Here is a 27,690-nt window from a genome sequence, read left to right on the forward strand (position 1 = left end):
CCCCAGGCTTTCTAAAGACAGCAAAAATGAATGAACCTGGTCTTCGGCAAGGCGGGCGTTTATAAGTTTATGTCTTAACTTCATCTATGATATACTTGAATTAAAAATTTTTTTTCTGGCACAGATCAAAAAGATGATCGTAATTATTAGAGTATCAGATTCTGTGGCTGCCTGAGGAAAGACTGTTTTAGAAAGTCAGGTCTTCTCCACAGGCACCAGAAGGGACGCTCCAGACCTCAGATTCAAACCCACATTTCCATAAAAGCACGTATGGAAATGTTACCATAAAACCGTACTCTGGCATCAGTTTTGAAGAAATCATTCTTACCTGGTACCAGGTCACCTCTGGACTTGGTGCATCAGTTTGGTGGCTGAGACCAGGGCAATAAATGGAGTCCATGCTACCAAGCAGGAGGTGTTGTTCATGAGATACAAAATTCCCACAGGATGCATTTGTCTTGGGCTTAACTTCTAAGATCATTTTGACACAACAAGCCTCATCCTTGGGGCTCCTAGGACAGTTAATAAGATTCTATGAATACTGATGTTACAGCCAGACCATAAAGGATTTGGGAAGGTTTTCAGATGGAAATGCACTTGGGACATACCTAATCATAGGTCTACAAATATATGACCCGGCATTATTCATCCCTGTGGTCAAAAAATGAAGGCTGCCCTTGTCCAGAATGATGTGAGGATTGTTTTGAGTAATTTCAACTGGTGGGTCTCCTTGTTGATGTTGTAGATACCACTGGACGTCGGATCGTTTCTTATTACCACCACAAGTCAGGTGTTCAGAGACTTGGGTTGGTGAGAGTTGACTTCTGTGGTAGAAAGAGGATTTCTGAGGCTCTGGCAAATCACAAAATAAGACAAACTCCTCCCCGCATCTTGCAGAATATGTCCCAAGAAGCTTTTCCGTGGAGCAATCTGAAAACCACAATAAACAAAGCAACACAGAAACACGTTAGAAGATGAAATCTAACTTAATATTTTCAAAGAGTACTTGGCTTCATAAGGGACTAAGCTCCCTCAGGGGGGCCATTCGTCTTCATTATTCCCATTTGGTGGGGAAAAGAGGTTCACATTCTAACTCCCTCCTGCTGGACCTCAGCATCACCAGTAGCAGCAGAGGTTTCCTGTTAAAGATGATCAACCCAACTTTAATTCCCTTCTACCTGCTTCCACCGAACACCCAGCTATGGTAAACTGGATTCCCCTTCAATGCCTTGTATCCACTGAAAGCTGGTAACTCAATACTTTCTCCTCCTACACCCATTTTAACTGTAGAAAGGAAAATGCTTGGTGTTATTATGCCAGGCTGCTGATGTATCAAAACACCTGGCACTTTAAACTTCGACCATGAGACTCACAGTATTAACATGAAAAGTGAAAAACCCTACCTGAAATATTAAATTCTTTCATGCTCCCTCCTGCGACAAGCCAAAGAAATATCCAGCCCAACGAAAGCATAGTTCTCCCTGGGTCCTGTCATCGCTTCAGGACATTTGTTCTATTGCCAGAATCAGGGACATTGTAACTCAGAGCTCCACCCTGAGAATCCTCTTCATTTCTGTAAATCAAGAAATGGGAAATGAAGAAATCGGAACCAGTGATCAAAATGCAAGTCACACAGGAAGCTTTGAAAGGGCAGGTCCTACCCAAAGGAGCCCTCACATGCCCACACTTGAGTGGTATTTTCAATGGTGTGTGGCAGTCTCTGCAAATGTTGCTCCGTGCACAACTAAAGGAGGGAGAACTGCTCAGGCTCATGGTACCACTTGGACCTATGCTTTACCTGGTGTGTTCCTTTGACACCCTTTCTTCATGGAATCCTTTTCTTCTTCTCCTAAGTTTCTGACCTAGTACATATGTTTTCATGAGCAATTTGGAAACAGTTAAGCGAAAGCTTTCCAGAAAGGATGATCCAGGTTGAATGAAAATGTCAGATTCTCACAGTTAGGGATGCCAGTGCTACAGCTCATGTGTATAAACTTGAAAATGTCTGCATGTCGCTAGGTTGTAATAACTATTAGAAATTAGAGGATGTTTGATGCTTTGTCAAATCAAACTGGGACAGTTGTCACTGGGTGGCGTTTCCACCAACTCTGATGTACGAGGGAAGTAAAAGAGAAGTAAAAGGGAGAGATGGTCACTTTTAGGCAGAGAATCAGATCCTAGACTGTGTTCATGGTGGTTTTATCCTCTTTGTTGAAAGGGTAGCCATTGAAATTTTCAAACCATTTAAAAAAGATGAGAGACAAGGTTGCTCTTGTGGTTTCCTGGTCCATTCAGTTTGCCATAACAGAGCACCATTCATAACAGAAATTTCTTTCTCAAAATTCTAGAGTCTGGAAAGCCCAAGTCGTGATCATCTTCTGGTGAAAGCCCTCCTCCTGGTTCAAAATTGGTGCCTTCTCACTGTGTCCTCACATGGTGGAAGGGGGCTATCCATCTCTCTGGGGTCTCTCTCTCTCTTTTTTTAATTTGCTTTTTAAGGCCACATCTGTGGAATATGGAAGTTCCCAGGTTAGGGCTAGGGGTGGAATCAGAGCTACAGATGCCAGCCTATGCCACAGCCATAGCAACACGGGATCTGAGCCACATCTGTGACCTATACTACAGCTCATGACAATGCCAGATCCCTAACCCACTGAGCAAGGCCAGGGATTGAACCCACATCCTCATGAATACAAGTTGGATTCACTTCTGCTGCCCTACAATGGGAACTCCATCTCTGAGGTCTCTTTTACAAGGTCCTAAGCCCCATTCATGAAGGCTCTTCCCTCAAGACCTAAGCATCCTCTGAAGTTCCCACCTCCTAATGCCATTATCTTTGGGGTTAGAGTTTCAACATATTAATCTGAGGAGAACACATCATAGTAGTGGATGATATTTGATTATTATTTAATTTTGTTTTGAGCAGAAAATAAAAATAATTTCACTACAGAACATCTTTATCAGTGCCTATTAGAATTCTGAACTATTATCATTATCATAAAAATAACCCAAATATTATTCTTGGAGTTGCAGGAATAAAGTAATTTAACCCTTGAAATTTAGCTAAAAATTTCTCCTAAAACACTCCCATACTGTCTTAGGCTTTTTAAGTGTGTGTGTGTGGGTGGAACAAAATAAATGGTATGGTCTCTGTCCTCAAGGGTCTGTCACAGTGTGGAGAACAAAGTTAAAGAAAAAATTATTCTGACACCTATTAAAACAATAAGGAACATTTTTTTCAAGCTATTCCAACAGGGGAGAGCGACCAAGATCAACTTAGAACACAGCAAGGACAGTTGAGGATTTGTAGATCAAACCTGGGAGATGAGAGACTTAGTCCTATCAAGGAGAGGGGAATGACTTAGCAGAATTCTTTGCTGAGGCTGGGTTGGGCAGGCTAAAGAGAGGATGGAGCCAAGATCAAGGCTTATTTGAGAAGAGTTCTTAAGGAACCTGACTAAAATTGGGTGAAGAAGAGTTTGTCAACACAAACACACAAATAAACAGTGATAGGAAAATGCAACAAAGAAACAAGTGTAATTATAACAGAAAAGAAAAAAGTATAAAGGGATGGAAAGGAAAAAAAGATAAAGAGAGGAAAGGATGGAGGGAAGGAAAGGAAAGAAAGACAGGAAGGAAGGAAAGAAGGAAGGAAGGAAGAAAGAAGGAAAGAAAGAAAAGTTTAAGAATCATATAACCCCTCTGATAGTTCTCTTTAAGAGTCTTTTCCCCACAACATCTCTGTTTCTTGGCCAGCTGATAAAATCAGTCTCTCTCTCTCAACCTCCATCTCTCTATCTCCCTGTCTCTGTCTGTCTGCCTCTCTCAATCAGCACCAAGGCGATTCTCTTCAGAAATATAAATATCCATCTTCTCTCATAAGTAAATTCTTGACTGTCCTCAAATTATAACATTCTTCAGCATTTCCAACAATTCACACACAGACACACACAGACACACACACACACACACACACACACACACACACACACACCCCATCTCCAACATCTTCAAATGCAGAAAGTAGTAATTTTAATATTTATAAATTATTTATCAATAATTACATTTCTCTAGCAGAAACACCGGGCTTGAGGTGCTCTTGGGGATGCACCTAGAACATCCCAAGGGCAGGCAGGAGGGACTCTGAGAGGAGTCTGGGGGTCGGCAGTACAGGGAAAAGTCAAGCAAGTGGGATCAGGAAGCAGAAAGCTGGTAGACCGTCCCTAAGGAACATCAGCCTGGGAGGGTGGGTCAGGGCTGATTTTGTCAGCTGCCCAAGAAACAGGGAACATTTAAAAGAATAAGACAGGAGTTCCCATCGTGGCGCAGTGGTTAACGAATCCGACTAGGAACCATGAGGTTGCGGGTTCGGTCCCTGCCCTTGCTCAGTGGGTTAACGATCCGGCGTTGCCGTGAGCTGTGGTGTAGGTTGCAGACGTGGCTCGGATCCCGAGTTGCTGTGGCTCTGGCGTAGGCCGGTGGCTACAGCTCCGATTCAACCCCTGGCCTGGGAACCTCCATATGCCGCGGGAGCGGCCCAAGAAATAGCAACAACAGCAACAACAACAACAACAGACAAAAAGACAAAAGACAAAAAAAAAAACAAAAAAGGAAGACAAGAAACACAACACAGAGACCACTTTGACACTAAAGACAGAGAAAGTTTAGAGGAAAGACTAGATGTTGATCAGAAGCTGCAGAGAAGTGGGGCACAAAAAGCATTGAACAGTTTCCATTAGATCTGGCCCCAGTAGATCAGATCAGAGCAGCATGTAGACAAGAGAGTCAAGGAAGGAATGAACATGGGGAGTCGTGAAAAGTCATGCCCTTTGTAGGCTATGCTGCATGTGGAAAACCAGAAGAGGAGGTGCTTCCTCCTGTGTTGACTTGATTCCATGGTGAGAGGAGTGAGTTGGTAGGGTAGCAGGCCACAAAGGGAACTGCCCCCCGCTCCCTCCCCCACCCCCGCCCCAGTCATTGATCAGACTACACGTTCAACTATCTTTGGTTGATGAGGAACTAAAATTTTTCCAACCAAAGTTTTCAATGGGAGAAGGAGAAAAGGAGGACAGGAAGGTGGAAAAAGCAAGTGTTGACATGGAATCTGAGGCTCAGGTAGGAGAATTCTACCCTCAAAGACCATTTCTCACTGGCTCAGCAGTGGCTATACACAGAGAACACATATACAAGCAGACAGGTAGACATTTGGTCTGGTGTAATAGTAACTATTTAATTCAACTAATATTATGGTTCTCACATGACCTATGGTATCTTTACACTCCATTGTCTAGGAATTGCAGAAAGTCAAGTGTATAGCTTCTCCCCTCAACTCTCCTATAATCAAATTAAATAAGCATTCAAATTCAGCAAACATTTTGATTCCTTCTACTTTTCACCTTAGCCACAAAATGTTCGAAGCATTGCAGGTAGGTTTATTTCATATCCACCAGTTGTTTTGTTTTTGTTTTTTTAAATAAAGTGAGAAAAAAGAATATATATGCATGTATGTATAACTGGCTCACCTTGCTGTACAGTAGAAAAGTGACAGACCTCTGTAAACCAGCTATAATGAAAAAAAATCATTATATAAAAAATAAATAAAGTGAATCCTCTCATATATGCAGATGTAAACTTTGCTAGTTAAACAGCATATCTATTAATACAAAATAGTTTATGACAAGGAATTGTGTTAGCAATTCATTTGGAATAGCATTTAAGTTCTCTTAACTTATATTTGCTGGTTAGGAAGTAATAGTGAAAAAAAATGTACTATTGTCTTACCTTTATTTCCTGTTCTTAAGACATTAAAAAAGAGGAAGGAACTCCAAGTCCTTATTTCAGTGACTGCCGGCTTTTCAAACGGAAGAAGAAGTACATGTGTAAATAGCCATTTTCAAAGAGGTCTGCAATATTTCTTACTAACCAAAGAGAGAACTGGAGAAGGTACAACAGCCAATTAACTCACGCAAGTTTGGAAATAATGAGCTAACCCTGGAGATGAAAAGGAAAACCTTCAGTATTTTGTAAATGACCACTGACATCCTCAAATCCACACTCACACAGAGGAAAATCAAATTAACTACCTCTACCGGTAGAAGGAAATGGCCTGAAGATGAAGCATCTAAAACTCTCCCCAGACCAACCTCTTCTACTAGATAAGGTTTGTGGTTAGGTTTAGTTGAAAAAGTGAGTAAGCCTACTTCCTTTACAGGAATTTCCTGTAAAGATTATTAGCATTCGACTCAATTTCTCAACTGTGGGTTTTGGGTTTTTGTTTTTGTTTTTCGTTCTGTAAAGCTAACTCCTGAAAATGTGACTTTATACTATAACCCAAAGTTTTTCTTGTGGTTAACTTTTTAAAATTCCGAAAATAAAAAAAGTCACTGACACCATTTATTTGAAACAATAATTTATTGTTTCAGGCCAGGAAATAAATGAAAAGTCTAAAATCACCAAGGTTTTTGTTTTGTTTTGTTTTGTTTCTTGGTACCTGTTTATTAAAAGAAAGATTCAAAATAGAGCATATAATTAAGAACACCATTGTTCCTTTGATAAACAAGTAAAGTCACTTAATTACATTCTGAGAAACACCCTTGTCAGAAAGAGCTTTGCCTAGAAAGCACCTAAATTTCACTCTCCCTCAGAAGGCTTAAATTCCAATAAAAGTAAGGCTGGTTCGTCTGAGAACATGAATGTTCCATGGATGTTTCTACACACACACATAACCAGAGACTAATATAAAATGCAAAAGAAGATGACATTCACTTTGGAATGAAGGAAAAATAAGTGTTTCCCTGAGGAGAGAGTAGGGAAGAGGAAATTATCAATTATACCCAGGAATGAACCCCAAATACATTTACCACAGCCCGCATAGGATTTCAAGAGGATGCTGGTTTTTTCCAGGCCTATTTCAAGAGCAGTCTGAGGAAACAGATGAATGATATTCCAGGCACGTGAAACTCCAGGCTCATTTGTCATGTGGGAGCAACACAGAGATAAGTGTATACAAAGGAAACCCCAGGGAGAGATATGGCTGAAAGGGAAGGAAAGGCCAATGAGAGGGTTTGTCTATGATCGGTCTTCAACACCTGTTGAAATGAGCTGGATTCAAGTGAATGGGGGTGTGGGCGCTGTCTTTCTGAAGCTTCAGAAGCTCCAATGCAGACCTTGAAGTTGAGTCTAGAGAGGTAGTTCCTAAAGTGAGTTTGATGGTTTTCATAGGGTTCAAATTTACAGGAGAGGGGATACACCCCTACAGACCTTTCGGGATAGTCTCCAAAAATGGCCATGGGTGCCTTTGGCCCCTTCATGGGCAGGAGGCTTTTCATGTCAGGAGGTGGAGTCTATTCTCTTGTTCTTGAATCTAGGCTGAACTTGTGACTGGCTTTCGCCACCAAATGCAGTGGAAGTGCCAGCTCTGGATCTAGTTTTTCAAAGGTCTTAGCTTTCACTTCCTCTCTCTTGGAAACCAGATACAACAATATAAGAAGTCCAAAAGTCTGAGATTGCCTTAAAATAAGGCAGCCCACTTAAGCTGTAAAAACTAGTTGTAAAAACATGAAAAGAGGAGTTCCCATTGTGGCTCAGCAGAAATGAATCTGACTAGTATCCATGAGGATGCAGGTTCGATCCCTGGCCTCGCTCATTGGGTTAAGGATCCGGACTTGCTGTGGCTGTGGGGCAGGCTGGAAGCTGTAGCTCTGATTTGACCCCTAGCCTGAGAAACTCCATATGCTGTGGGTGCATCCCTAAAAAGCAAAAAATAAATTAATAATAACAATAATAATAATATTAATAAACACAAGGGGAGAGAGAGAGAGATGTCAGGTCAGACTCCAACTGCTCCAACCATTCCAGCTCTTGACATGTGCGTGGAGAATGTATAAGATGCTCCAGCCCCAGGAGACACTGCATGGAGCAGAAAAAATGGTCCAGTGGAGCCCAGCCTAGATTGTAGACTTATAAGACATAACAAACTGTTAATGTTTAAGCCACTGAGTTTTGGGGTGGTTTGTTAGATAGCAATAAATAACTGAAACAAATACAGTCACTGTTGGATGAATGGATTCTATTTCACTTGGGGTAAATAGCCAGAAGAAAAAAAAATGAGTCCCTTCTCTGAATTCATGTTCCCAATCATTTTCTGGGTGTCTATTATTGTATCAGAAACGTGACACCAGGATAAATAAAATATAGTCTCTACTCTCAAAGAGCTCATATTTAGGGGGAAAGGTAAGTAATTACAGTAAAATATAATAGGTTTAGTGTAACAAACATTGGTTAACCATCTAAGATAGGCAAGATTATTATTATTATTTTTTTTCAGGGCCGTACCTGTGGCATATGGAAGGACCCAGGTGAGGGGTCGAAGTGGAGCTATAGCTGCTGGTCTACACCACAGCCACAGCAATGCAGGATCTGAGCTGACCTATGCCACAGCTCATGGCAATACTGTATCCTTAACCCACTGGAGCGAGGCCAGTGATTGAACCTGCATCCTCATGGATCCTAGCCGGGTTCATTAAACACTGAGCCATGAAGGGAACTCCCATAGGCAAGATATTAACTGTCATGGTACATATCCTTTCAGAAGCAAATAGGTTGGAGAGAGAGAGGGCCTCTGCCTCTGAAAATCATTTCTTAGTAAATACTTGATAGAAGTATGTACCGTGGGCTATGGGAGAGGGGTTCTTGGTCAAACTGAGGACTAGGGGATAACTCCTGGAGGGAATTCACCAAATTTTCATTAATTTTTTTTTCTAACCTCAGTTGTAGATGGTTAAAGCAACTCATTTTCCCCCCTTATTTATTTATTTATTTATTTATTTATTTATGTATTTAGTCAGTCTTTTGTCAGGCCCGCACCTGTGGCATATGGAGGTTCCCAGGCCAGGGGTTTAATCAGAGCTGTTGCCACTGGCCTACGCCACAGCCACAGCAACACCAGATCCAAGCTGAATCTGCCACCTACACCACAGCTCATGGCAATGCCAGATCCTTAACCGACTGAGCAAGGCCAGGGATCGAACCTGCATCCTCTTGTTTCCTAGTAGGGTTCATTTCCACTGCGCCACAACAGGACCTCCTCCTTTTTTATTTTATAGTGATTTTTATTTTTTCCATTATAGCTGGTTTATAATGTTCTGTCAATTTTCTAATGTACAGTAAGGTGACCCAGTCACACATACATACATACATTCTTTTTTCTCACATTGTCATGTTCCCTCATAAGTGACTAGATATAGTTCTCAATGCTATACAGCAATAGCCAAGACATGGAAACAACCTAAATGTCCATAGACATATGAATGGATTAAGAAGATGTGGTATATATACACAATGGCATACTATTCAGCCATAAAAAAGAACAAAATAATGCCATCTGCAGCAACATGGATGGAACAAGAGACTCTCACACTAAGCAACTCATTTGTAATATCTTCAAGCTCTAAATTATCTCTTTTGTAATATCTTCAAGTTCTCCCCTGAACTTTCTTACCCCTTTCTCACAATTGCTATTTGACTCTCCCTGAAGAGAACGTTGTTCCATAACAGCCCACTTGAACGGTTGTTGTTTTCTCTCCCAGACACCTTGTGCCACTGAGTTCCAGTCATTACACTCCCTCCTCCTCCAAAAAAGTCCCTGGCTTCTGATAGCATGTCCTCACCCTGTAATACCACCTGTTTCTCACCTTATCGAGGTTGTCCCCCAACCCCAGGGACATCCTGCTGCCCTTGTTACTGAACAGAACTTGGGTCAGCTGGCCACACATACAGCAAAGCCAATCTACTTATAGGAGGTTGTGGTAAAGGAAAGAACTGTGTTTACTGAAGGCCATCAAGCAAGGAGAACAGGCAGCTTGGGCTCCAAAGACCTAAACTCCCAGATGGGGGAAAAAAAAAAAAAAAAAGAGTTCCTGTCATGGCTCAATGGAAATGAATCTGACTAGTATCCATGAGGTTCTATTCCTGGCCTCAATCAGTGGGTTAAGGATCCAGCATTGCCATGAGCTGTGGTATAGGTCGCAGACGTGGCTTGGATCCCATGTTGCTATGGCTGTGGTGTAGGTCAGCAGCTGTAGCTCTGATTTGACCCTTAGCCTGAGAAGCTCCATATGCCATAGGCATGGCCCTAAAAAGACCAAAAAAAAAAAAAAAAGAATCTAAACTCCCAGATGGCTTTCAGGGAAGTGTTTTTAAGGATAAAGTGAGGGAGAGAGGCTCGGTGTTTGTGATCAGCTCATGTAAAATTCTCTGATTGGTTGATGGCGAGGTAACAGGGTGATGTTTTGTAAATCTCAACCATTAACCTGCTGGTTCTTGACCATCTGGGGTTCACCTCAGTTATCTCATTTTTAATTTCCAAATCCAGCAAAATTACATATGCATTGGCCTCTGACCCAGGGATCCCACATTAGGAATCCATCCTCCCAAATGTGAAAAGATGCATGTATAAGGCAATTCTTTACACCGTAATTTATAATAGCAAAAGACTGGATTTGAGATTGGTCAAATAAACTATGGTATAATCAAGCCACGCAGTGGTATACCACGTAACTGTAAGAATGAGAAATAGCTCCATAGGCAATTTTAGAGCGATCTCTGCAATCTATTATTAAGTGGGAAATGCAAGGTGGGAAAATTGCGGTAAATACACTGCCATTTATCTGTAAGAGGTGGGGGATTAAATATGTATGCATGTTTCTACTAAAAATATACAGGCAGATCAACATGACTGTTCTAAGTTTTGCCTGTGGGGGAGGAGTGAACAAGCAGCAGAGAGATGGGGAGGAGATGGACCTCTCTCTACATACCTCATTTTGCAAGTTTTCTTTTAGAAGACTGTAAATATTCTGCATTATTATAAAACAAAATAATAAGCAGCAACACCTAAAAATCATGATAAAAGAAAACAATCTCATTGTGTATGGAGTTAATAAAACTATATCAAGAGGAATCATTTCACATGACTTTGGAACACAACCAACTTGACTTTATGTTTTTTTTTTTTTCTTTCGTCTTTTTAGGGCTGCACCCACAGCATATGGAGGTTCAACCCATATAAGGGTTGCATCAGAGCTGTAGCTGCCGGTCTATGCCACAGCCACAGCAACTTGAGATCTGAGCTGTCTGTGACCTACACCACGGCTCATGGCAACGCCGGATCCTTAACCCACTGATCAAGGCCAGGGATCGAACCCGCATCCTCATGAATACTAGTTGGGTTTGTTAACCACTGAGCCATGACAGGAACTCCTTGACTTTACATTATAAAGTGATGTTCTCAAGGGATAAAACAGTCCAAAAAATCTTGAACTGCTTTCAGTAAACTACATATTGATGGTGGTGTTAGTACTATAATCATTCAGAGGCTATTGCATATATTGTAGGATTAAATCAAGGCCGTAGAAACATCCTAAATGTCTAGTGACAGAGGACTGGATAAAGAAGATGACATATATATATACAATGGAATATTATTCAGCCATTAGAAAGAACAAAATAATGCCATTTGCAATAACATGAATGGACCTAGAGATTATCATATTAAGTGAAGAAAGCCAGACAGAGAAAGGCAAATATGTGATATCACTTATATGTGGAATCTAATAAAAATTATTCAAAAGAACATATTTATAAAACGGAAAAAAAAAGATTTCAAAATCAACCTTAGGGTTACCAAAGGGGAGACGGTGGTTGGGGGTGGGGTAAATTGGGAGGATGGGATTAACATATACATACTTAGTGTATGTAAAATAGATAACAAACAAGGACCTACTGTATAGCAACAGAGTTAGTAATATCCCTACTCACGGTTCTGTAATAACCTATATGGGAAAAAAAAGAATGGATATATGTAAATGTATAAAGGATTCACTTTGCTGTAAACCTGAAGCTAATACAATATTGTAAATCAACTATACTCCACTAAAATACAATTTTAAACAATTATAAGTTGCTCCTGGTAGACTCAGTGTGCCGAAACATTCGGCCTTTCCAGCCGTCAACAGCTCCACAGTTTTCCTGCAGAATGGTTCTGAGATGGCATTGGAGCAGAACTTTTACAATGCCACAGATTTTTGCCTGTCTGTGGTGAGATCTGTAGCTCTTGGGCAGACCAGTTTTTGTGCATCTTTGGATGATATCCTTGGGAGATTAGCCTAGAGCGATTTCTTCCTCTTTCTAAACAATTCTGTAACCATTTCTCTTGACCCTAACTTCAGAGGATTAGCTTCATTACATCTAAACCATGGCCTATTCAGAGAATGTTTGATTTTGCCAAATAAAATTGTGTGGAATCTCAACATAAAAATAGGTAAAGGGAGTGCTGCTCTGGTTGAACTATTTAGAAGGAGTGGGAGGTGGGGAGTGGCCCAGGGCCACGTCTTTCTGTTCACTGTCCTGGATGGCCTCCAAGGCATCTCTGAGGAGCTCTGGGACCCCTGAAACACAACTTGAAGGTTGATTTTGACATGTTCGCCATTGATTCTTTTTTTTTTTTTTTTTTTTTGTCTTTTTGCCTTTTCTCGAGTTGCTCCCATGGCACATGGAGGTTCCCAGGCTGGGGTTCTAATTAGAGCCGTAGCCACCAGCCTACACCAGAGCCACAGCAACTCGGGATCCGAGCTGCATCTGTAACCCACACCACAGCTCATGGCAACACCAGATCCTTAACCCACTGAGCAAGGCCAGGGATCGAACCCACAACCTCATGGTTCCTAGTCGGATTCATTAACCACTGGGCCACGACGGGAACTCCTTGCCATTGATTCTTAAACTGGCACATCAAGCTGCAGCAACAGTATAAATGGGGTATTGGGTTCCCTGGATGCTATGTGCAACCACAAGGTAGGCTGTAAAGAGATAAAAGCTGGTTTTCACAAGCCTCTCAGAAATGTAGGTGTTGGCTTCAGTGCTTCCAGCCTGCACTGTGATCAATATCAGTGTGGCATGTCGGTGGGGCAGGAAGGGCCTCAGTGTCCTGCTTCCTGTTAGAGCTGTGGCTTGGCCACTCTTTGAAGAGCCCTTCGTGGCTCATGAGCCCCTTTCTCTGTGTAGCTTCTGTTTAGAATGATGGCTTCCCCCAAAGCCAGGGTGTCCTCCTTCAGAGCTGTATTCATGCCAGAGTAAGGAACTATTTCCTCTGAGAATTGATGTTTTTGTTTTTGCTTTTTAGGGCCACACCCGGGGCATATGGAAGTTGCCAGGCTAGGTGTCAAATCGGAGCTGCAGCTGCCGGCCTACACCACAACCAGAGCAACACCAGATCTGAGCCGCGTTTGCAACTTAAACCACAGCTCAGAGCACTGCTGGATCCTTAACCCACTGAACGAGGCCAGGGATCGAATCAGCATCCTCATGGATACTAGTGGGTTCATTACTGCTGAGCCACAATGGGAACTCCAATTTCCTCTGCGTATTTATAGCTGTGATTCAATTTGCCTTGGGCACTGGTTTTGACAGTATGTCTGGTTCAGAGAAGCATGCTGATGGTTGCAGGGAGGTTCATCCTCTCAGTGCCTTGCTGACCATCCTCCTAAGCCAGCTGGTTACCCACTCAGCATCAGCATAGGATAAGCTCCTAGGACCTGTCAGGCGTCTAACCCTCCATGTCTCAGCAGATGTCACAGTCAAGTTCACACTTACACCCAGTGGAGAACTGAAACACTATTCCCCTTCCATCCTTACTCTAGTAGTTTAGAAGTTTCCTCATACTCTTTTATCCTCCTCTGAGCCAGTCCCAAGGAGCACAGCCTCCTCTCTGCAGGCTGGTTCTAGACCCTCCCAGCATAAAGCACCTCACCAGAAAAGTGCCTGCAGCCTTCAAAAACTTACCTCAAGTCTCACAGTGCAACACGCAGTTTCAAAGAAAGGAGACAGTACCCTCTCTCCTCAGCCTTGTCACCCTAACTAATTGTGTGACTGGGTCAAGTCCTTGGACTTATAGTATTTCAGGTTTGGAATACGTGGGCAATAAGATCTTTCTCTGCTTTGTGGGAGTATAACTTTAAATTAATAAATGCTTCCAGTATATAATAGACATACATAGGGGGTCTCTTTAAAAATCTTGTAAAATTAGGAATTCCCCTCACGGCGCAGCAGAAACGAATCCGACTAGGAACCATGAGGTTGCAGGTTTGATCCCTGGCCTCGCTCAGTGGGTTAAGGATCTGGCGTTGCTGCGAACTATGGTGTAGGTCGCAGACTCGGCTCGGACCTGGCATTGCTGTGGCTGTTGTGTAGACTGGCGGCTACAGCTCCGATTAGACCCCTAGCCTGGGAACCTTCATATGCTGAGAGTGTGGCCTTAAAAAGAAAAAAAAAAAAAAAAAAAAAAAAATCTTGGAGAATTAGGAGTTCACTGATTCTTTGAAATGGACTCCACAGTTTAAGGACAAAGGAAGTCATGGAAGAGAAGGATGTTATTCTATCAATAAAAGTTACTTATCAGTCCTTGTTGGAAATGTTGGCACTGAGATTTTAAAATATGCACATGAATTAATGTATGTGAAGACCTAATGCTTGTGCCTGGCATTGGGTGGCCTTGTGAGAAGGAAGGGGATTGTTTTGCTCTTAGATGGAAGGTAAAACTAAGAAGGGGGATACAAAGTAATTTGATATAAACAAATAGATATAAGCATACATTTTGCATGGCTCATGTCTTATTAAAACAGCTGGGAACCTATGTTGAAACTGAAGGATTGAAAACTTATAAAGTAAGTGAAAAAAATGCCAAGGGACATTTCAAAAATAAACACACTAGACCAATGGCTCACTAATGTATTTTATCTCATATATTTAATGGACACATTTAACACACTTAATATACAATACATTTAATGTTTTTTAAAGCATAGACAATAAAACAGAAAAGCAAATCATTCTATGTATTAGAGACTATGACAGCAATAAAATTTCTCTTGATCATATATTTTGCACATATAAAACTTCTTAGTAATTAATTCTTTTTTCTTTTCTTTCTTTTCTTCCTTCCTTCCTTTCTTTCTTTCCTTCTTTCTTCCTTCCTTCCTTCCTTTCTCTTTCTCTTTTCCTTCCTTCCTTTCTTCCTTTCCTTATTGCTTTTTAGGGCCGGAGTTGCAGCATATGGAAGTTACCAGGCTAGGGGTCCACTTGGAGTTGCATCTTCGACCTACACCCCAGCTCATGGCAATACCAGCCTCAACACACTGAGCAAGGCCAGGGATCGAACCCACATCCTCATGGATACTAATTGGGTTCATAACCTGCTGAGCCACAATGGGAACTTTCAGTAATTAAATTCTTTTACATTTTGTAGCCATCCAACTAGCCCTCAACATTGTAAGCTCTACAAAAATTAGATCATTTTCTTATACTGAAACTCTAATGAAAATCTCATTTTTCTTTGAGTAATATCTAGTAAGATCCACCATGGCTGTCCTAAACAGATCCTGCTTTACATTTTTTTCTGGACCATTCTTTTAACCAGCTTTCCAAACTTACCCAACTTTTTCCTTTCTCTATAAGGCTGATATGTATCACTTATTCAGTGATTTTTGTGGACAGCCATCAGGCTGAGGCTGTTAAGAAAACCCAGCGTGCTGGAATCACCATAAGGAGACAGATATGTGTCTTCCAACATCAAAAGTGGCACAAATCCACTGAAAAAATATCCTTTGACCAACCGACATGCTTCTCTCTGCTTCTCCATATGAATGAATTTCCTCAAGTCAACACTGCCGTCCTCTCCAGACCTTCTCCTCTTTTCCGCCCTCTGGCCTCCATTTTGGTCCATTACTAAACAACTGACCTAAGAAATAATTAATAACAACAAAAATAGAAATACCAACACTTACAGAGTGTGAAGTCTGTGCCAAGAGCTGTTGTAAGTGCTTCATTTATATTTGTTTAGTCCTCTTGTACAATTCTTATAAATTCTCATTTTACAGATGAGGAAATTGAGACACAGAGGAATTAGGAAAGTTTATGGAGGTCACAGAAGTAAGTTCTAAACTTGGGATTTCAGCTCAAGCCTTTCATCTGTATACCACCATGGCATGTTGCTTCCATCTGAAGAGCATTTTAAAACTGTAATCTTTTAAAATTCAGGCAAGTAACCATCATTGTTGGCTGTTTAATAGCTAATATGATCTAGCACCCATCCTGTATATAAACATTTGTGTAAAATCAACAGATGTTTTAGGCCAGTTTTGAAAGACCCGGAAAAATATTTGAATTAAAATTTGTGACTCGAATTTATTTAAATTAAAATCTGTGCCATGAAAGATAACAAGTTGTTCTGAGTTTCTTTTAAGAAGTTTTCACAAATAGGCCCAATGTAATAAGCCCTCTGCAGTGTCTTCATGGGGTTCCAAGAACTGTGGGCCTGCAACTGCAGGTGGAATACACTAAAAACATCCTGAGGCTGAAGCCCAGTTACGGCAGCTCACACCTCACTCCCCACACTGCACGCAGCTCTGCCAGCTCTCAACCACATAGCAGGCACTGTCTGTGGTGTTGAGACATAGGTAGCTACTGTGGGAAACTGAAGGCAATATTCTGTTTCCTATGTTACCTACTGGCTCACAGAAAATGCTACTTTGTGCTCTTAAAGTCCTCTAGTTCAATTGTTAGCATTAAAAACTTTTAAAGAGGAGTTCCCGTCGTGGCGCAGTGGTTAACGAATCCGACCAGGAACCATGAGGTTGCGGGTTCAGTCCCTGGCCTTGCTCAGTGGGTTAATGATCCAGCATTTCCGTGAGCTGTGGTGTAGGTTGCAGACACGGCTCGGATCCCGCGTTGCTGTGGCTCTGGCGTAGGCTGGCGGCTACAACTGTGATTGGACCCCTAGCCTAGGAACCTCCATATGCCGCAGGAGCGGCCCAAAGAAATAGCAAAAAGACAAAAAAAAAAGACAAAAAAAACCTCTTAAAGATGTACCCTTATTATAAGGCATAAATTATCCTACATAGTGTCTAGCCTCACAGTTGCTTGGATGTGGGGTTGAGTAGACCACCTGCATCCAGTTAGGGAAGAGAGAGAAAGAAGGGATCCATTTCTGTTGAATTCCAGGGCCTTCTGGGAGTCCATGACCACAGCTCAGTGTTTAGTCTTATCCTCAGCAACCTAATGATATTTTCATCTTCAAGCTGTGAGTAAAATGTTCATAGAGTTAAATATTTGAATAATGCCCTTTGTTATAAACAGGTTCATACACTCAATCCCCAGAGTGTCAGGAGTTCTTTCTTCTGCTCAGATTTTTCTGAAGATCAGGCCTGTGAAAGAACAGGCAAGACTTCTGATTCATCTCCACATGGCTTGACTGTTTTTGCAGGCATAAGATAACGAAGATTCTTCCAGAACCTTGAATTATAAGACAGAGATTTCTCTGCTTTCCATTTCAGAACTCTGTGGGATTTCAAAAGCTTCAGTGATTGAGGCAAGAATGTGAAGTCACCCACAGGTGTAAATTCAATTAAGATGATTTTAATTTTCCTTTCCACTAGTGCTTCATGGAGTCCACTCTCAAGTTCATATCTGACTTCATTAGACATATAACTTTTACTGAGGACAATGATTAGTCTTCGGCTTTTCTCTATCAATGAATGGATTTCATCAACAACAGCTGAAAATACAAGAGGTGGCAGGTTAAGAAAACTGAAAGGGTGGGTGTGAGATAAAAGTCATGCTGCACAGTACTCTTTTAGATTATTATTATTATTATTATTAGTAGTAGTAGTAGTCTTTTGTCATTTTAGGGCCGCACCTGTGGCATATGGAGGTTCCCAGGCTAGGGGTCCAATCAGAGCTGTAGCCACTGGCCTATGCGAGAGTCACGGCAATGCCGGATCTGAGCCGCATCTGCAACCTACACCATAGCTCATGGCAATGCCAGATCCTTAACCTGCTGAGTGAGGTCAGGGATGGAACCCACAACCTAGTTGGATTCATTTCTGCTGTGCCACAATGGGAACTCCCTATTTTGGATTAAACTCAGCTTCACTAACAAGTTTTTCTTTAAGACAGATAATTAAATTTCAATTTTATATACCTATGAAAAGAAGCAACCTAATGTACATCAACAAAGGAATGGACAAAGAAGATGGATACATGTATACAACGGAATACTACTCAGCCATGAAAAGAATGAAATAATGCCATTTGCAGCAGCATGGATGGACTTAGAAATTATCATACTACGTGAAGTAAGTCAGACAAAGACAAATATCATATGATATTACTTCTATGTGGAATCTAAAAAAATGACACTACAGAAACAGATTCAGAGACTTTGAAAACAAACTTATGGTTACCAAGAGGAAAGATGGAGAGGAAGGACAGACTGGGAGTCTGGGATGGGTGTATGCACACTATTGTATATGGAATGGATGGTCAATGGAGACTTTCTGTTTAGCACAGGGAACTTTACTCAACATGCTGTGATAATTTATATGGGAAAAGAATCTGAAAAAGAATAGATATGTGTATACATGTAACTAAGGCACTTTACTGCACAGCAGAAAATTAGCATAATGTTGTAAATCAACTCTACATCAATAAAATTTTTAAAAAATGAAAAAAGAAGCAATCATCTACACAATAATAATAAATACCTACTTAGTACTCACTCTGTGCCATGCCTTCTAAATATTTTGTAAATATTAACTCATTCAATCATCATAATGACCCTGTGAAAGTATTGTGATCACCCCCATTATACGGATGAGAAAGCCAAAACACAGAGTGGTGGAACAACTTGCCCAGAGTAATGGGGCTGGTAGACGGCAGGCCCAGAATCTGAACCCAAGTGGTCTGGTTCCAGAGTGTACACTATAATAATTATTATTAATAATTATAATTATTAATAATAACCATTATTATTATTATTATTATTATTATTATTAATAGTTCCTAACCATTACACTGTCTTGCCTCTTTACATACATGGTGGAATGTGCTAGAATTCAAATTTAAAGATTTTTTTTCTAAAATCCTGTCATTATTCTAGACCGTAGGTGGATAAACTTTTTCTGTAAAGAGTCAGAGGATAAATACTTTAGCTTTTACAGGTCATCCTGTCTTTGTCACAGATACTCAACTCTGCTGTTTTAGCTTAAAAACAGCCCAGACAACACAAGGACCTATGTGTGTGCCTGTTTCAATAGGCTGGCAGGTTGGACCTGACCCCTGAGTGGTAGACTGCTAACTTTTCTTCTAGACTTCTAGCTCTTCTCAAATAGAGTTTTTGACCAAAACTAATTACAATTGATTATACAAACATTCTTTTTTAATTTAAGAACTAAGGAAAACTCTATTTTTTAAACAACTCCTAGAAAATAATGGAAGTATAATAAAATTGACATAAAGCCAAGCAGAAATGCTTTCTAGGTGACAACACGTCTTATTAGATATGCAGAAGTGACATACAAATATACCACAATGGTGAATGCATTTGACAGTTTAGCATATTATTCCTTTTGAAAAGTTAGTTATTATTAAAAAAATAATGTACTTTCTCTTCCTAATTTGAAATATTTTCCCCTCCTAATTTGTAACCTAGGAGGGAAAAACACAACTGTTTCTTATTTACTGTGCTACTCTTAAGCCCAGCTCAGAATTTGGCACAAGGATGGTGCTCAGTAAATGTTGGATGGATGAATGAATGATGGTAATAACGAAAACATGTGTGTTGCATTATTTGTGATGCACCAGCATCCAAAATAATTTGATACCAGATTCTGGATCTCTGGAAAACTTCAAACCTCTGGAAGACTCTAGAGAAAGCATGGAAATGTTACTAAATTTCTTTGATTTTAACTGTCCTATACTTCAATATATGTGTTGCGGCCTTTTATGTTCATATATTAATTAAAAAATGAATTTCACAAAGAAAATACAGTATGAGCCACCAATCTCCTTTATTTATCCTTTGAAAATGCTCCTAATCTCTACTTTAATTTTCTCACTAGTGTCAACACAATAAATAAGATGTATTTTCTGGTAAGAATTTGGATAAGCAATGAGATCCTGCTGTATAGCACAGGGAACTATATCTAATCACTTGTGATGGAACATGATGGAGGATAATGTGAGAAAAAGAATGCATGTGTGTGCGTGTGTGTGTGTGTGTATGTATGACTGGGTCACTTTGCTATAGAGCAGAAATTGACAGAACATTGTAAATCAGCTATAATAAAAAATTTTAAAAAAGAATTAACCTGTGCATATAGTTCAAAGGACCAGGTATTAAATTAGGAACAAGTTCTGCTGTACAAAATATCATCGAAAGAGGTATTCTTACTGTGGGAGGCATTTCCAGATAAATGCCTCTTGGTAATAATTCTGGACTTGGTTCTGAAAATGGGATGCCCACCCTGTTTTCCCAGAGATTTGGAGATCTGTGAAGCCAGATGAAGAGACCCCAAAGGCCATTATAGGAAGCAGTGTAGTTTGCTTATCTCACTATTGATCGTGTTGATTTAGCCAGTCATTTCTGTTTTAAAGGACGACTTCATGTGCTTTTAAACAGGATAGCATTTTGTAAGCCTAAGCAATCCATGTTCTAAAAGAAAGTATCTCTACTAGTTTTCTATTTGCCATTTCTTTTCTCACCTCTTCCAGGCACCACATCCCTTTCAAATATGCATAACTTATACCCAAAATGTTTCTCCAACACCCTGGGCAGAATCTCCACAGCAAAGGTATACTCCTCTCCATTCTCTGGCCGACATTCTTTTAGGTAGGACACAAAAGCGTCATATGTTTTTCCATCTAGGAGATAAGATTGTCTCTTTTAAGTATGTAAATATGTGCAAATATGAGTGAAAGTCATGAAAAATGGGAATGGAATCACTGAAAAACAAAAGTTAAATATAGCATCCTCAAGTCAAGCTCATCAAACAGTACACATTACATATGTGTAGTTCTTTAGATTTTGATGACACCCCAATGAAGCTGTTAAATAAAATAATAAAATATTTTTGATAGAAAAAAATTAAAAGATAAAACAAGAATGGTTAACTAGGCAATTTCTAAAGTCCCTCAAATATTCTTTGGTTCCATATTTTTTAATGCATTATTCTTTATCTCTGACTTTATAAGTTGTCAAAAACAAGGAATAATTCAATTATTATTATAGATCAACAAAAAGAGCATCCTCAAACCTCATATTCTAATCAAACAACAAATGAGCACATTTTTTTAATGTACATGAAGAGTTCCACTGCTTGATACCAAAAATGGACAAAGAGAAATACAAGATATATTGCGTTTTGGGCTTTTGGCTAAGATGAAGTGTAGTATTTATTCTTATCAGAAATACAAGTATATAGATCAGGGGACTAAGAATTTAAAGACAATGGTAGGCCAAGGAGCCTGAATGTGCCCTCATTCCAGGATTGGAAAGCAAATATTACCTTGGTTTACTTTACCAGTATCATTTAATTCTTCCAAGAACCCAATGCTACCCTCAAAAACACCCCCTGGAAAGTGAGGATAGAAACAGAACTGAGTGTTTACACTGGACAGTGGGAAGCAATGATGGAAGTGATGGAAACTGTATGCTATGGGAACACATGCTATGATGTTTATAAATATTACATGATGTTTCAGTAAAGTAAGTATCATGTGAAGTAATGTAAGCAAAGTATTATGTAATACCTTCTTTACCAATAAGAAAACAGGTCTATTGAAAGGTTTTCATTGATCATAACATCTGCTCCAATTTAATTCCTGATAAAGAAGCAGTATTCAAGGGGATGGTGTTACCTAAATAGCAAAGGCCAGTCTACTAACTGGATAACTGAAAAATTATATAAATTTTTCTCTTCAACTTGCATCCAATCTATTTGAGAAGACAGAGCAAACTAATGCAACAACTTGAAAACATGTATAAATAACACAGTTCCAGAAGCAAGGCAGTGTAAACAAGACAGAAAAACTACCAAACACAAGAACTTGGTTGGAGAAGAAGGAGTGATCTCAATGGGATCTGATGCTACCTGGGGCTGGTGGAGGAAGGAGGGCAAGTGTTAAGGAAATAGTCTATCTTTATCCCATGACAACTGGTGAGATGGAAGAGGAGTTAGATTATGCTTGAGTATATTATTGGGATTAATGAATTTGCTACTGAGTTGAAGGCTAAACATAATCTGATCATTTGTTAATTGAATAGGATGAAACCACTCTCAGTACATGTTCTCTATGGTGTCATATCGTGTATGCTTGACAGCACAGCCCAATATCTTCAACAGCATCCAGGCTCACAAAATAACTCTTTCTAGGAAAAGCTTCTTCTGTTCTACCTATAGCATCCTGGTTCAGCAGTGCAAACTCTTGATGGTTTAAAGCAACTGCTTTGTAGAAGTGGATGCACATGAATAACGGAATATTTGGGTAAAAATTGCAGAATTAGGCATATCAAAGGTAAGAAATGTTGGCAAAAATAGAGCCATTCTTTTTAAAAATTTTTATTGGAATATAGTTGACTTACGATGTTGTATTAGTTTCAGGTGTAGAGCAAAGCAAATCAGTAATACATACAACTGTCCTGAGTTTAATCAGTAAGTGGATCCCCTGGATAATTCTTATGTTGTTATGAAATATAGCTATTTATTAGTATAAATAAGAGTCAGTGACTCTATTATCAGACACACCATGTCAGTGATTAAGACAGACACCAAGATGTAAGAAATAAATAAGTATACTTTTTAAGAAGATACATTTTTCTTATTATCAGGATGTAACTAATTGCAATAAACTGGGAAGACAATTCAGCCAAATTTATATTGTTCTATAAGCAGGACTTCAAGGCCTCTTCAAGGAGATAGAATGCAAAGGCTCTGGCCAAGACAGCAATTACCAGACCTGTGTCATCACCCCACCAATCTCATTGTAATGTCCTCTCCTCTGCTTTGAGCAATGTGTCCTACTCCTTCCTACCCCTGCTAGGAAAGATATGTGGCCCACGCCTCACACTGCCTCTATAGGGGCCTTATATGCCCCCAACCAACCAGAAAATGTATCTTAACACCCCTCTTTCCCCAACCAATCAGCATGTCAGCAGGTATATTGCAAGACCTCTCCTTTCCCTGGGCTATAAAAACAGACTTTTCCATGTGCTTGGAGTTGGTGCTCCCTAATTATCAGGAAGTTGTCCCACTGTGCTAACAGCATCTGTTATCTCAATAAACTCTTCTTTCCCTTTACCTCACTATGCTGGAAAAGTCTTTTTCCAACCCACATGCAGGAACAGGACAATATACATGTGATTTAGCTTTCCTCTTACCCATGAAAAATTAGTTTTTCAACTATTAATTAGCTTTGAATTTCTTATTTCAAGAAGTTCTCTTCTTGGTTTAGGAAATCTGCTAATTTATATTATAATTTATTTTAAACCCAGGTTATAAGAGATTTAGTGGCTTTGATAACTGACAAAATGAAGTGTTCAAATAAAGAATTTGAAAGCTAAAATAAAATTTTTGGCACTGCATAAAGGAAACCATCATGTGAATGGACATTTGAGATTACAGGGAGTCAGTTCTACTTGCATTTTTCAAATTCTGTGTGGGAAATTACAATGTTTTAATTTAATTTTAATTTCTTGGTTGGTTGGTTTCTTTCATTTCTAATCCTTCATAAACCCATACTGAGCACATTCTTGGATATTGCAGAAATACCAAATTGCTCTAAAAGTTTTTGTATTTATATTTTTATTTCTGCCTGTTTCAGGACTGATCTGTGTCCATGGGCCACACATGAGGCAGGGCTGGTTTTGAGCACATCTCTAAATGTCTCTATGTACTGACCGCAATGTTGACAGCTAAGAAATGTAAATGGAAAAACTTATCTGTGACTAGGGTCAAATGCAACTGGAGAAGAAAAAAGTCTTAATTGAAAATCAGAAAGAAATTGTACAGAGTATCCATTCTGAGATGCATACAGGTCTGCACAAGTAGAGATTAGTTCATAAAATATCAAAAAGAGTCTTCCCAATTTGTTGCAATATCTCTCTCCATAGCAAAAGTGCACACACATGCAGGCTCAAAGCTAATTAATTACCCTTGCTACTTTTATGTTAGTAAGAGTTGCAAATGTAAATAATGAATCTATAAAAACTCAAAGGAAATATGTGAAAATTATTTTATAATTTGAGGTTAGTAAAGCCTTTCCACTTATGACCACAAATCTAGAAACCGTGAAAAAAATAAGGTGAATTTAAGTTCAAGTCTATTTCATTTTATTATACTTAATTACACTTCAAAGATACTGATTTTTTTTGTTTTTTAATGAACTGAAGGTTTGTGGCAACCCTGTGTTGAACAAGTCTATCAGTGCTATTTTTCCAACATTTGCTCACTTTGTGTCTCTGTGGCACATTTTGGTAATTCTTGTAATACCCCAAACTCTATCATCATTATTATATTTGTTATGGTGATTTGTGATAGGTGATATTTGGTGTTGCCATTGTAACTATTTTGTGGTGCCATGAACCATGCCCAAGTCAGATTAACCAAGTTAGTACAGCAAATTTAATTGATAAAACTTGGACATGTTTTCACTGCTCCACTAACTGGTCACCCCATCTGTCTCCTTCTCCTTAGGCCTCCCTATTCTTAAAACACAGTGCTAAAATTAGGGCAATTAATGGCCTCTAACTGTTCAAATGAGAGGAAGAGTCAAACATCTCTCACTTTAGATATAAAAAAAACTAGAAATGATTAGTTTAGCGAAGAAGGCAGTTTGAAAGTCAAGATAGCCTGAAAGATAGGCTTCTTGCACCAACAGTTAATCAAGTTATAAATGCAAAGGGAACCTTCTTGAGGGAAATTAAAAGTGCTATTTCAGTGAACGTATAAATGGTAAGAAAGCAAAATAGCCTAATTGCTGATATGGACAAAGTTTTAATGGTCTGGATAGAAGATCAAACCAGCCAAAATATTCCCTTAAGCCAAAACCTCATCCAGAGCAAGGTCCTAACTCTTCAATTCTAAAATGCCGAGAGAGGCAAGTGAGCTGCAGAAGAAAAATCTGAAGCTCGCAGAAGTTGGTTCATGAGGTTTAAGGAAAGAAGTCATCTTTATAACATATAAATCCAAGCAAAAGCAGCGAGTGCTGATGTAGAAGCTGAACAAATTATCCAGAAAACCTAGTTAAGATCATACACAAGGGTAGTTACACTAAAAAATAGATTTTAGATGTACACAAAATACCCTTGTATTAGCAGGAGATGCCATCAAGGATTTTCAGAGTTAGAGAGAGAAGTCAGCACCTGGCTTCAAAGTTTCAAAGGAAAAAACAAATCTCTTGTTAGGGGCTAATGCTGCTGGTGACTTTAAGTTGAATCCATTGATCATTTACCATTTCAAAAATCCTAAGGCCCTTAAAATTGATGCTAAATCTATTCTGTCTGTACTCTATAAATGGAACAACAAAATCTAAATGATAGCACATCAGTTTACAACATGGTTTACTGAATATTTTTAAGCCCACTGTTGAGACCTACTGCTCAGAATAAAATTCCTTGCAAAATATTATTGCTCATCGGCACTGCACCTGGCCACCCAAGAGCTGTGGTGGAGATGGATATGGAGATTATATTGCTTTCATGTCTGCTTACACAATATCTATTCTGCAGCCCATTGCTCAGGAGTAATTTTGACTTTCAAGTCTCATTATTGAAGAAATACATTTCCTAAGACTAGAGCTGCCAGATAGAATGATTCCCTTGATGGAGCTGGGCAAAGTCTATTGAAAACCTTCTGGAAAGGATGAATCATTCTGGATAGCTTTTCAAAAGCCAAAAACCCAATAGAAAAATGAACAAAGGATATGAATGAGTAATTTGAGAAAAGAAATATAAATGTCTTTGAAATCTATAAGTTGCTTATATTCTTGCCTAGTAACTAAATGCATATGAAAATTACACTGCAATCATTCTCATATTTTATCTATCAGATTGGCAAACATCCAAAAGGTTGTGGGTAAGGCCGTGAGAAAAAAAATTTACTCTTGTCCTTTGAGGGTGGGAGGTAGTATAGGAATATGAAGGACAAATTTGTAATTTTTATTACAATAACAATTGTATCCACCTCTGCATTCCTAGTAAGTCCACTTTGGTGAATTTTTCCTTCAGTTACACTGCACACATATGAAGCAATAACTGTACAGAAACTATCCATAACATCCTTTCTGCAATAACAAAAGGTTGTAACTCAAACAGTGATGAAATAAGCAGTGACACATCCACAAAAATAAAACACTGTGAAAACCTAAAAATCCAGACAGTTTATAAACTACTACAGAAACATATTAGTGTGCATAACATGGAAACTTTTTATTTTGTTTTTTTTTAGGGATGTACCCACTGTAAATGGAGGTTCTCAGGCTAGGGGTTGAATTGGAGCTACAGCTGCCGGCCTACACCACAGCCACAGCAATGTGGGATCTGAGCTGCGTCTGCGACCTACACCACAGCTCATGGCAACACTGAATCTTTAACCCACTGAGTGAGGCTAGGGATGGAATCTGCAACCTCATGGATACTAGTCAGGTTCATTACTGCTGGGTCACGATGGGAACTCCAAGGTATGTTTTTAAAACAGGAGTGAAATACGATTATTCACATTTGTCTGGATACACTATCAATGGGGGATGAGGTAGGAAACACAGGCAGAAGACAAGTAGGCATGATTTCTAAGACTTTTGGTGTTTTGAGCCATATATGTCTCTCTCTCTCACACACACAGAGCAAGAGAGCAAGACCAATGGATGAGACTGGGTTTTTTAGTTTTTTAATTTTTAATTAAAGTATAGTTGATTTATATGAGATTTTTTTTTCAATTTGAATCTTGAGGATTTCTAGCCATCTTCAAAAATAGGGAGACTGAGACAAAGAGTCAGAAGATAGAAGTAGGAGCACACGACAAGTGGCAGATCTAAGGGACTGGGACTCAAGACATTTGGTAAGTAGTCCACTGTTCTTGCAAGTGCATCATGTAGCCTCTTTTTCCAGTTAAAATAATGAAACATCATTCAATTCAAGTCGATGTAAACGACCTTTATTGTCTTGCAAGTGCATCATGTAGCCTCTTTTTCCAGTTAAAATAATGAAACATCATTCAATTCAAACGAACTTTATTGAGTTTGCCCACTCTATAAGGTGCCAGATGGCATGCGAGCATCACACTCAGATACACAGTCCCTGCGCTCAAGCATCCCACAGGGCCTTTAGGAGGTTGTGGCACACATTCACGAAACAGTGAGAGAACAATTTTTGGCAACAAATAAGGAAGCACAAGAACGAGGGGCACAGACAACATTCATCATGGATGATTGGTTCAGATTAGTTTTTCTTATGGAAAACCCTTGACCCAACAATGTAACCCAAATGAGGTGAAGGATAATGTTTATATTTATATGGCTTTGTAATTAAAGCATAAAATAAGAGGCCCCAGCATGACGACATCTGTTACCTGTTAAGGTTTCATCTCGTCCTGTGAAATGTCTATAAAACAGAGCCAAGTCAACTCTGTAAATGACACCCATAATCACCAGGCACACAATGCTCACTGAGATCAAAGCAGCTACGATCATTCCTCTAGTGAAGACGTGGCCTGGGATGTCAGCCATGTCTTCTAGAAAGAAAAGGAAAATGGGAAAAATTAGAGAAATGTCACCAGGGTCTTCCACCATCACTCCGTGGTGGTCAGA

The 27,690-nt window shown here is 39.5% G+C and overlaps 2 protein-coding genes across 5 annotated transcripts in view; both read right to left on the bottom strand.

Moving 5' to 3' along the window:
* The window catches only part of IL18RAP (interleukin 18 receptor accessory protein), a 32,232-nt gene extending 26,079 nt beyond the window's left edge, over positions 1-6,153 (bottom strand). Inside the window, 5 exon segments of the mRNA XM_085016091.1 lie at positions 329-512; positions 609-930; positions 1,404-1,573; positions 5,782-5,991; positions 6,084-6,153. Of these exon segments, the coding sequence (XP_084872217.1) occupies positions 329-512; positions 609-930; positions 1,404-1,473 (576 nt within the window). The 5' untranslated portion in view covers positions 1,474-1,573; positions 5,782-5,991; positions 6,084-6,153.
* Positions 6,154-14,780: 8,627 nt separating this feature from the next.
* Positions 14,781-27,690, bottom strand: part of IL18R1 (interleukin 18 receptor 1) — a 41,537-nt gene continuing 28,627 nt past the window's right edge. For 2 of the 4 annotated variants that reach the window (XM_021085849.2, XM_021085848.2), the window contains exons 10-12: positions 27,453-27,614; positions 20,593-20,751; positions 14,781-17,605 (exon numbers count right to left, since the gene is read on the bottom strand). In XM_021085849.2, coding sequence (XP_020941508.1) covers positions 17,250-17,605; positions 20,593-20,751; positions 27,453-27,614 — 677 coding nt within the window. In that variant the 3' untranslated portion in view covers positions 14,781-17,249. 4 annotated transcript variants of the gene reach the window in all.

Source organism: Sus scrofa, chromosome 3 (assembly GCF_054392235.1).
Source record: "Sus scrofa isolate SSC_HxYL_T2T_F1_AM1 chromosome 3, Sscrofa_HxYL_maternal_Yorkshire_Landrace_v2.0, whole genome shotgun sequence".
Taxonomy (NCBI): Eukaryota; Metazoa; Chordata; class Mammalia; order Artiodactyla; family Suidae; genus Sus; species Sus scrofa.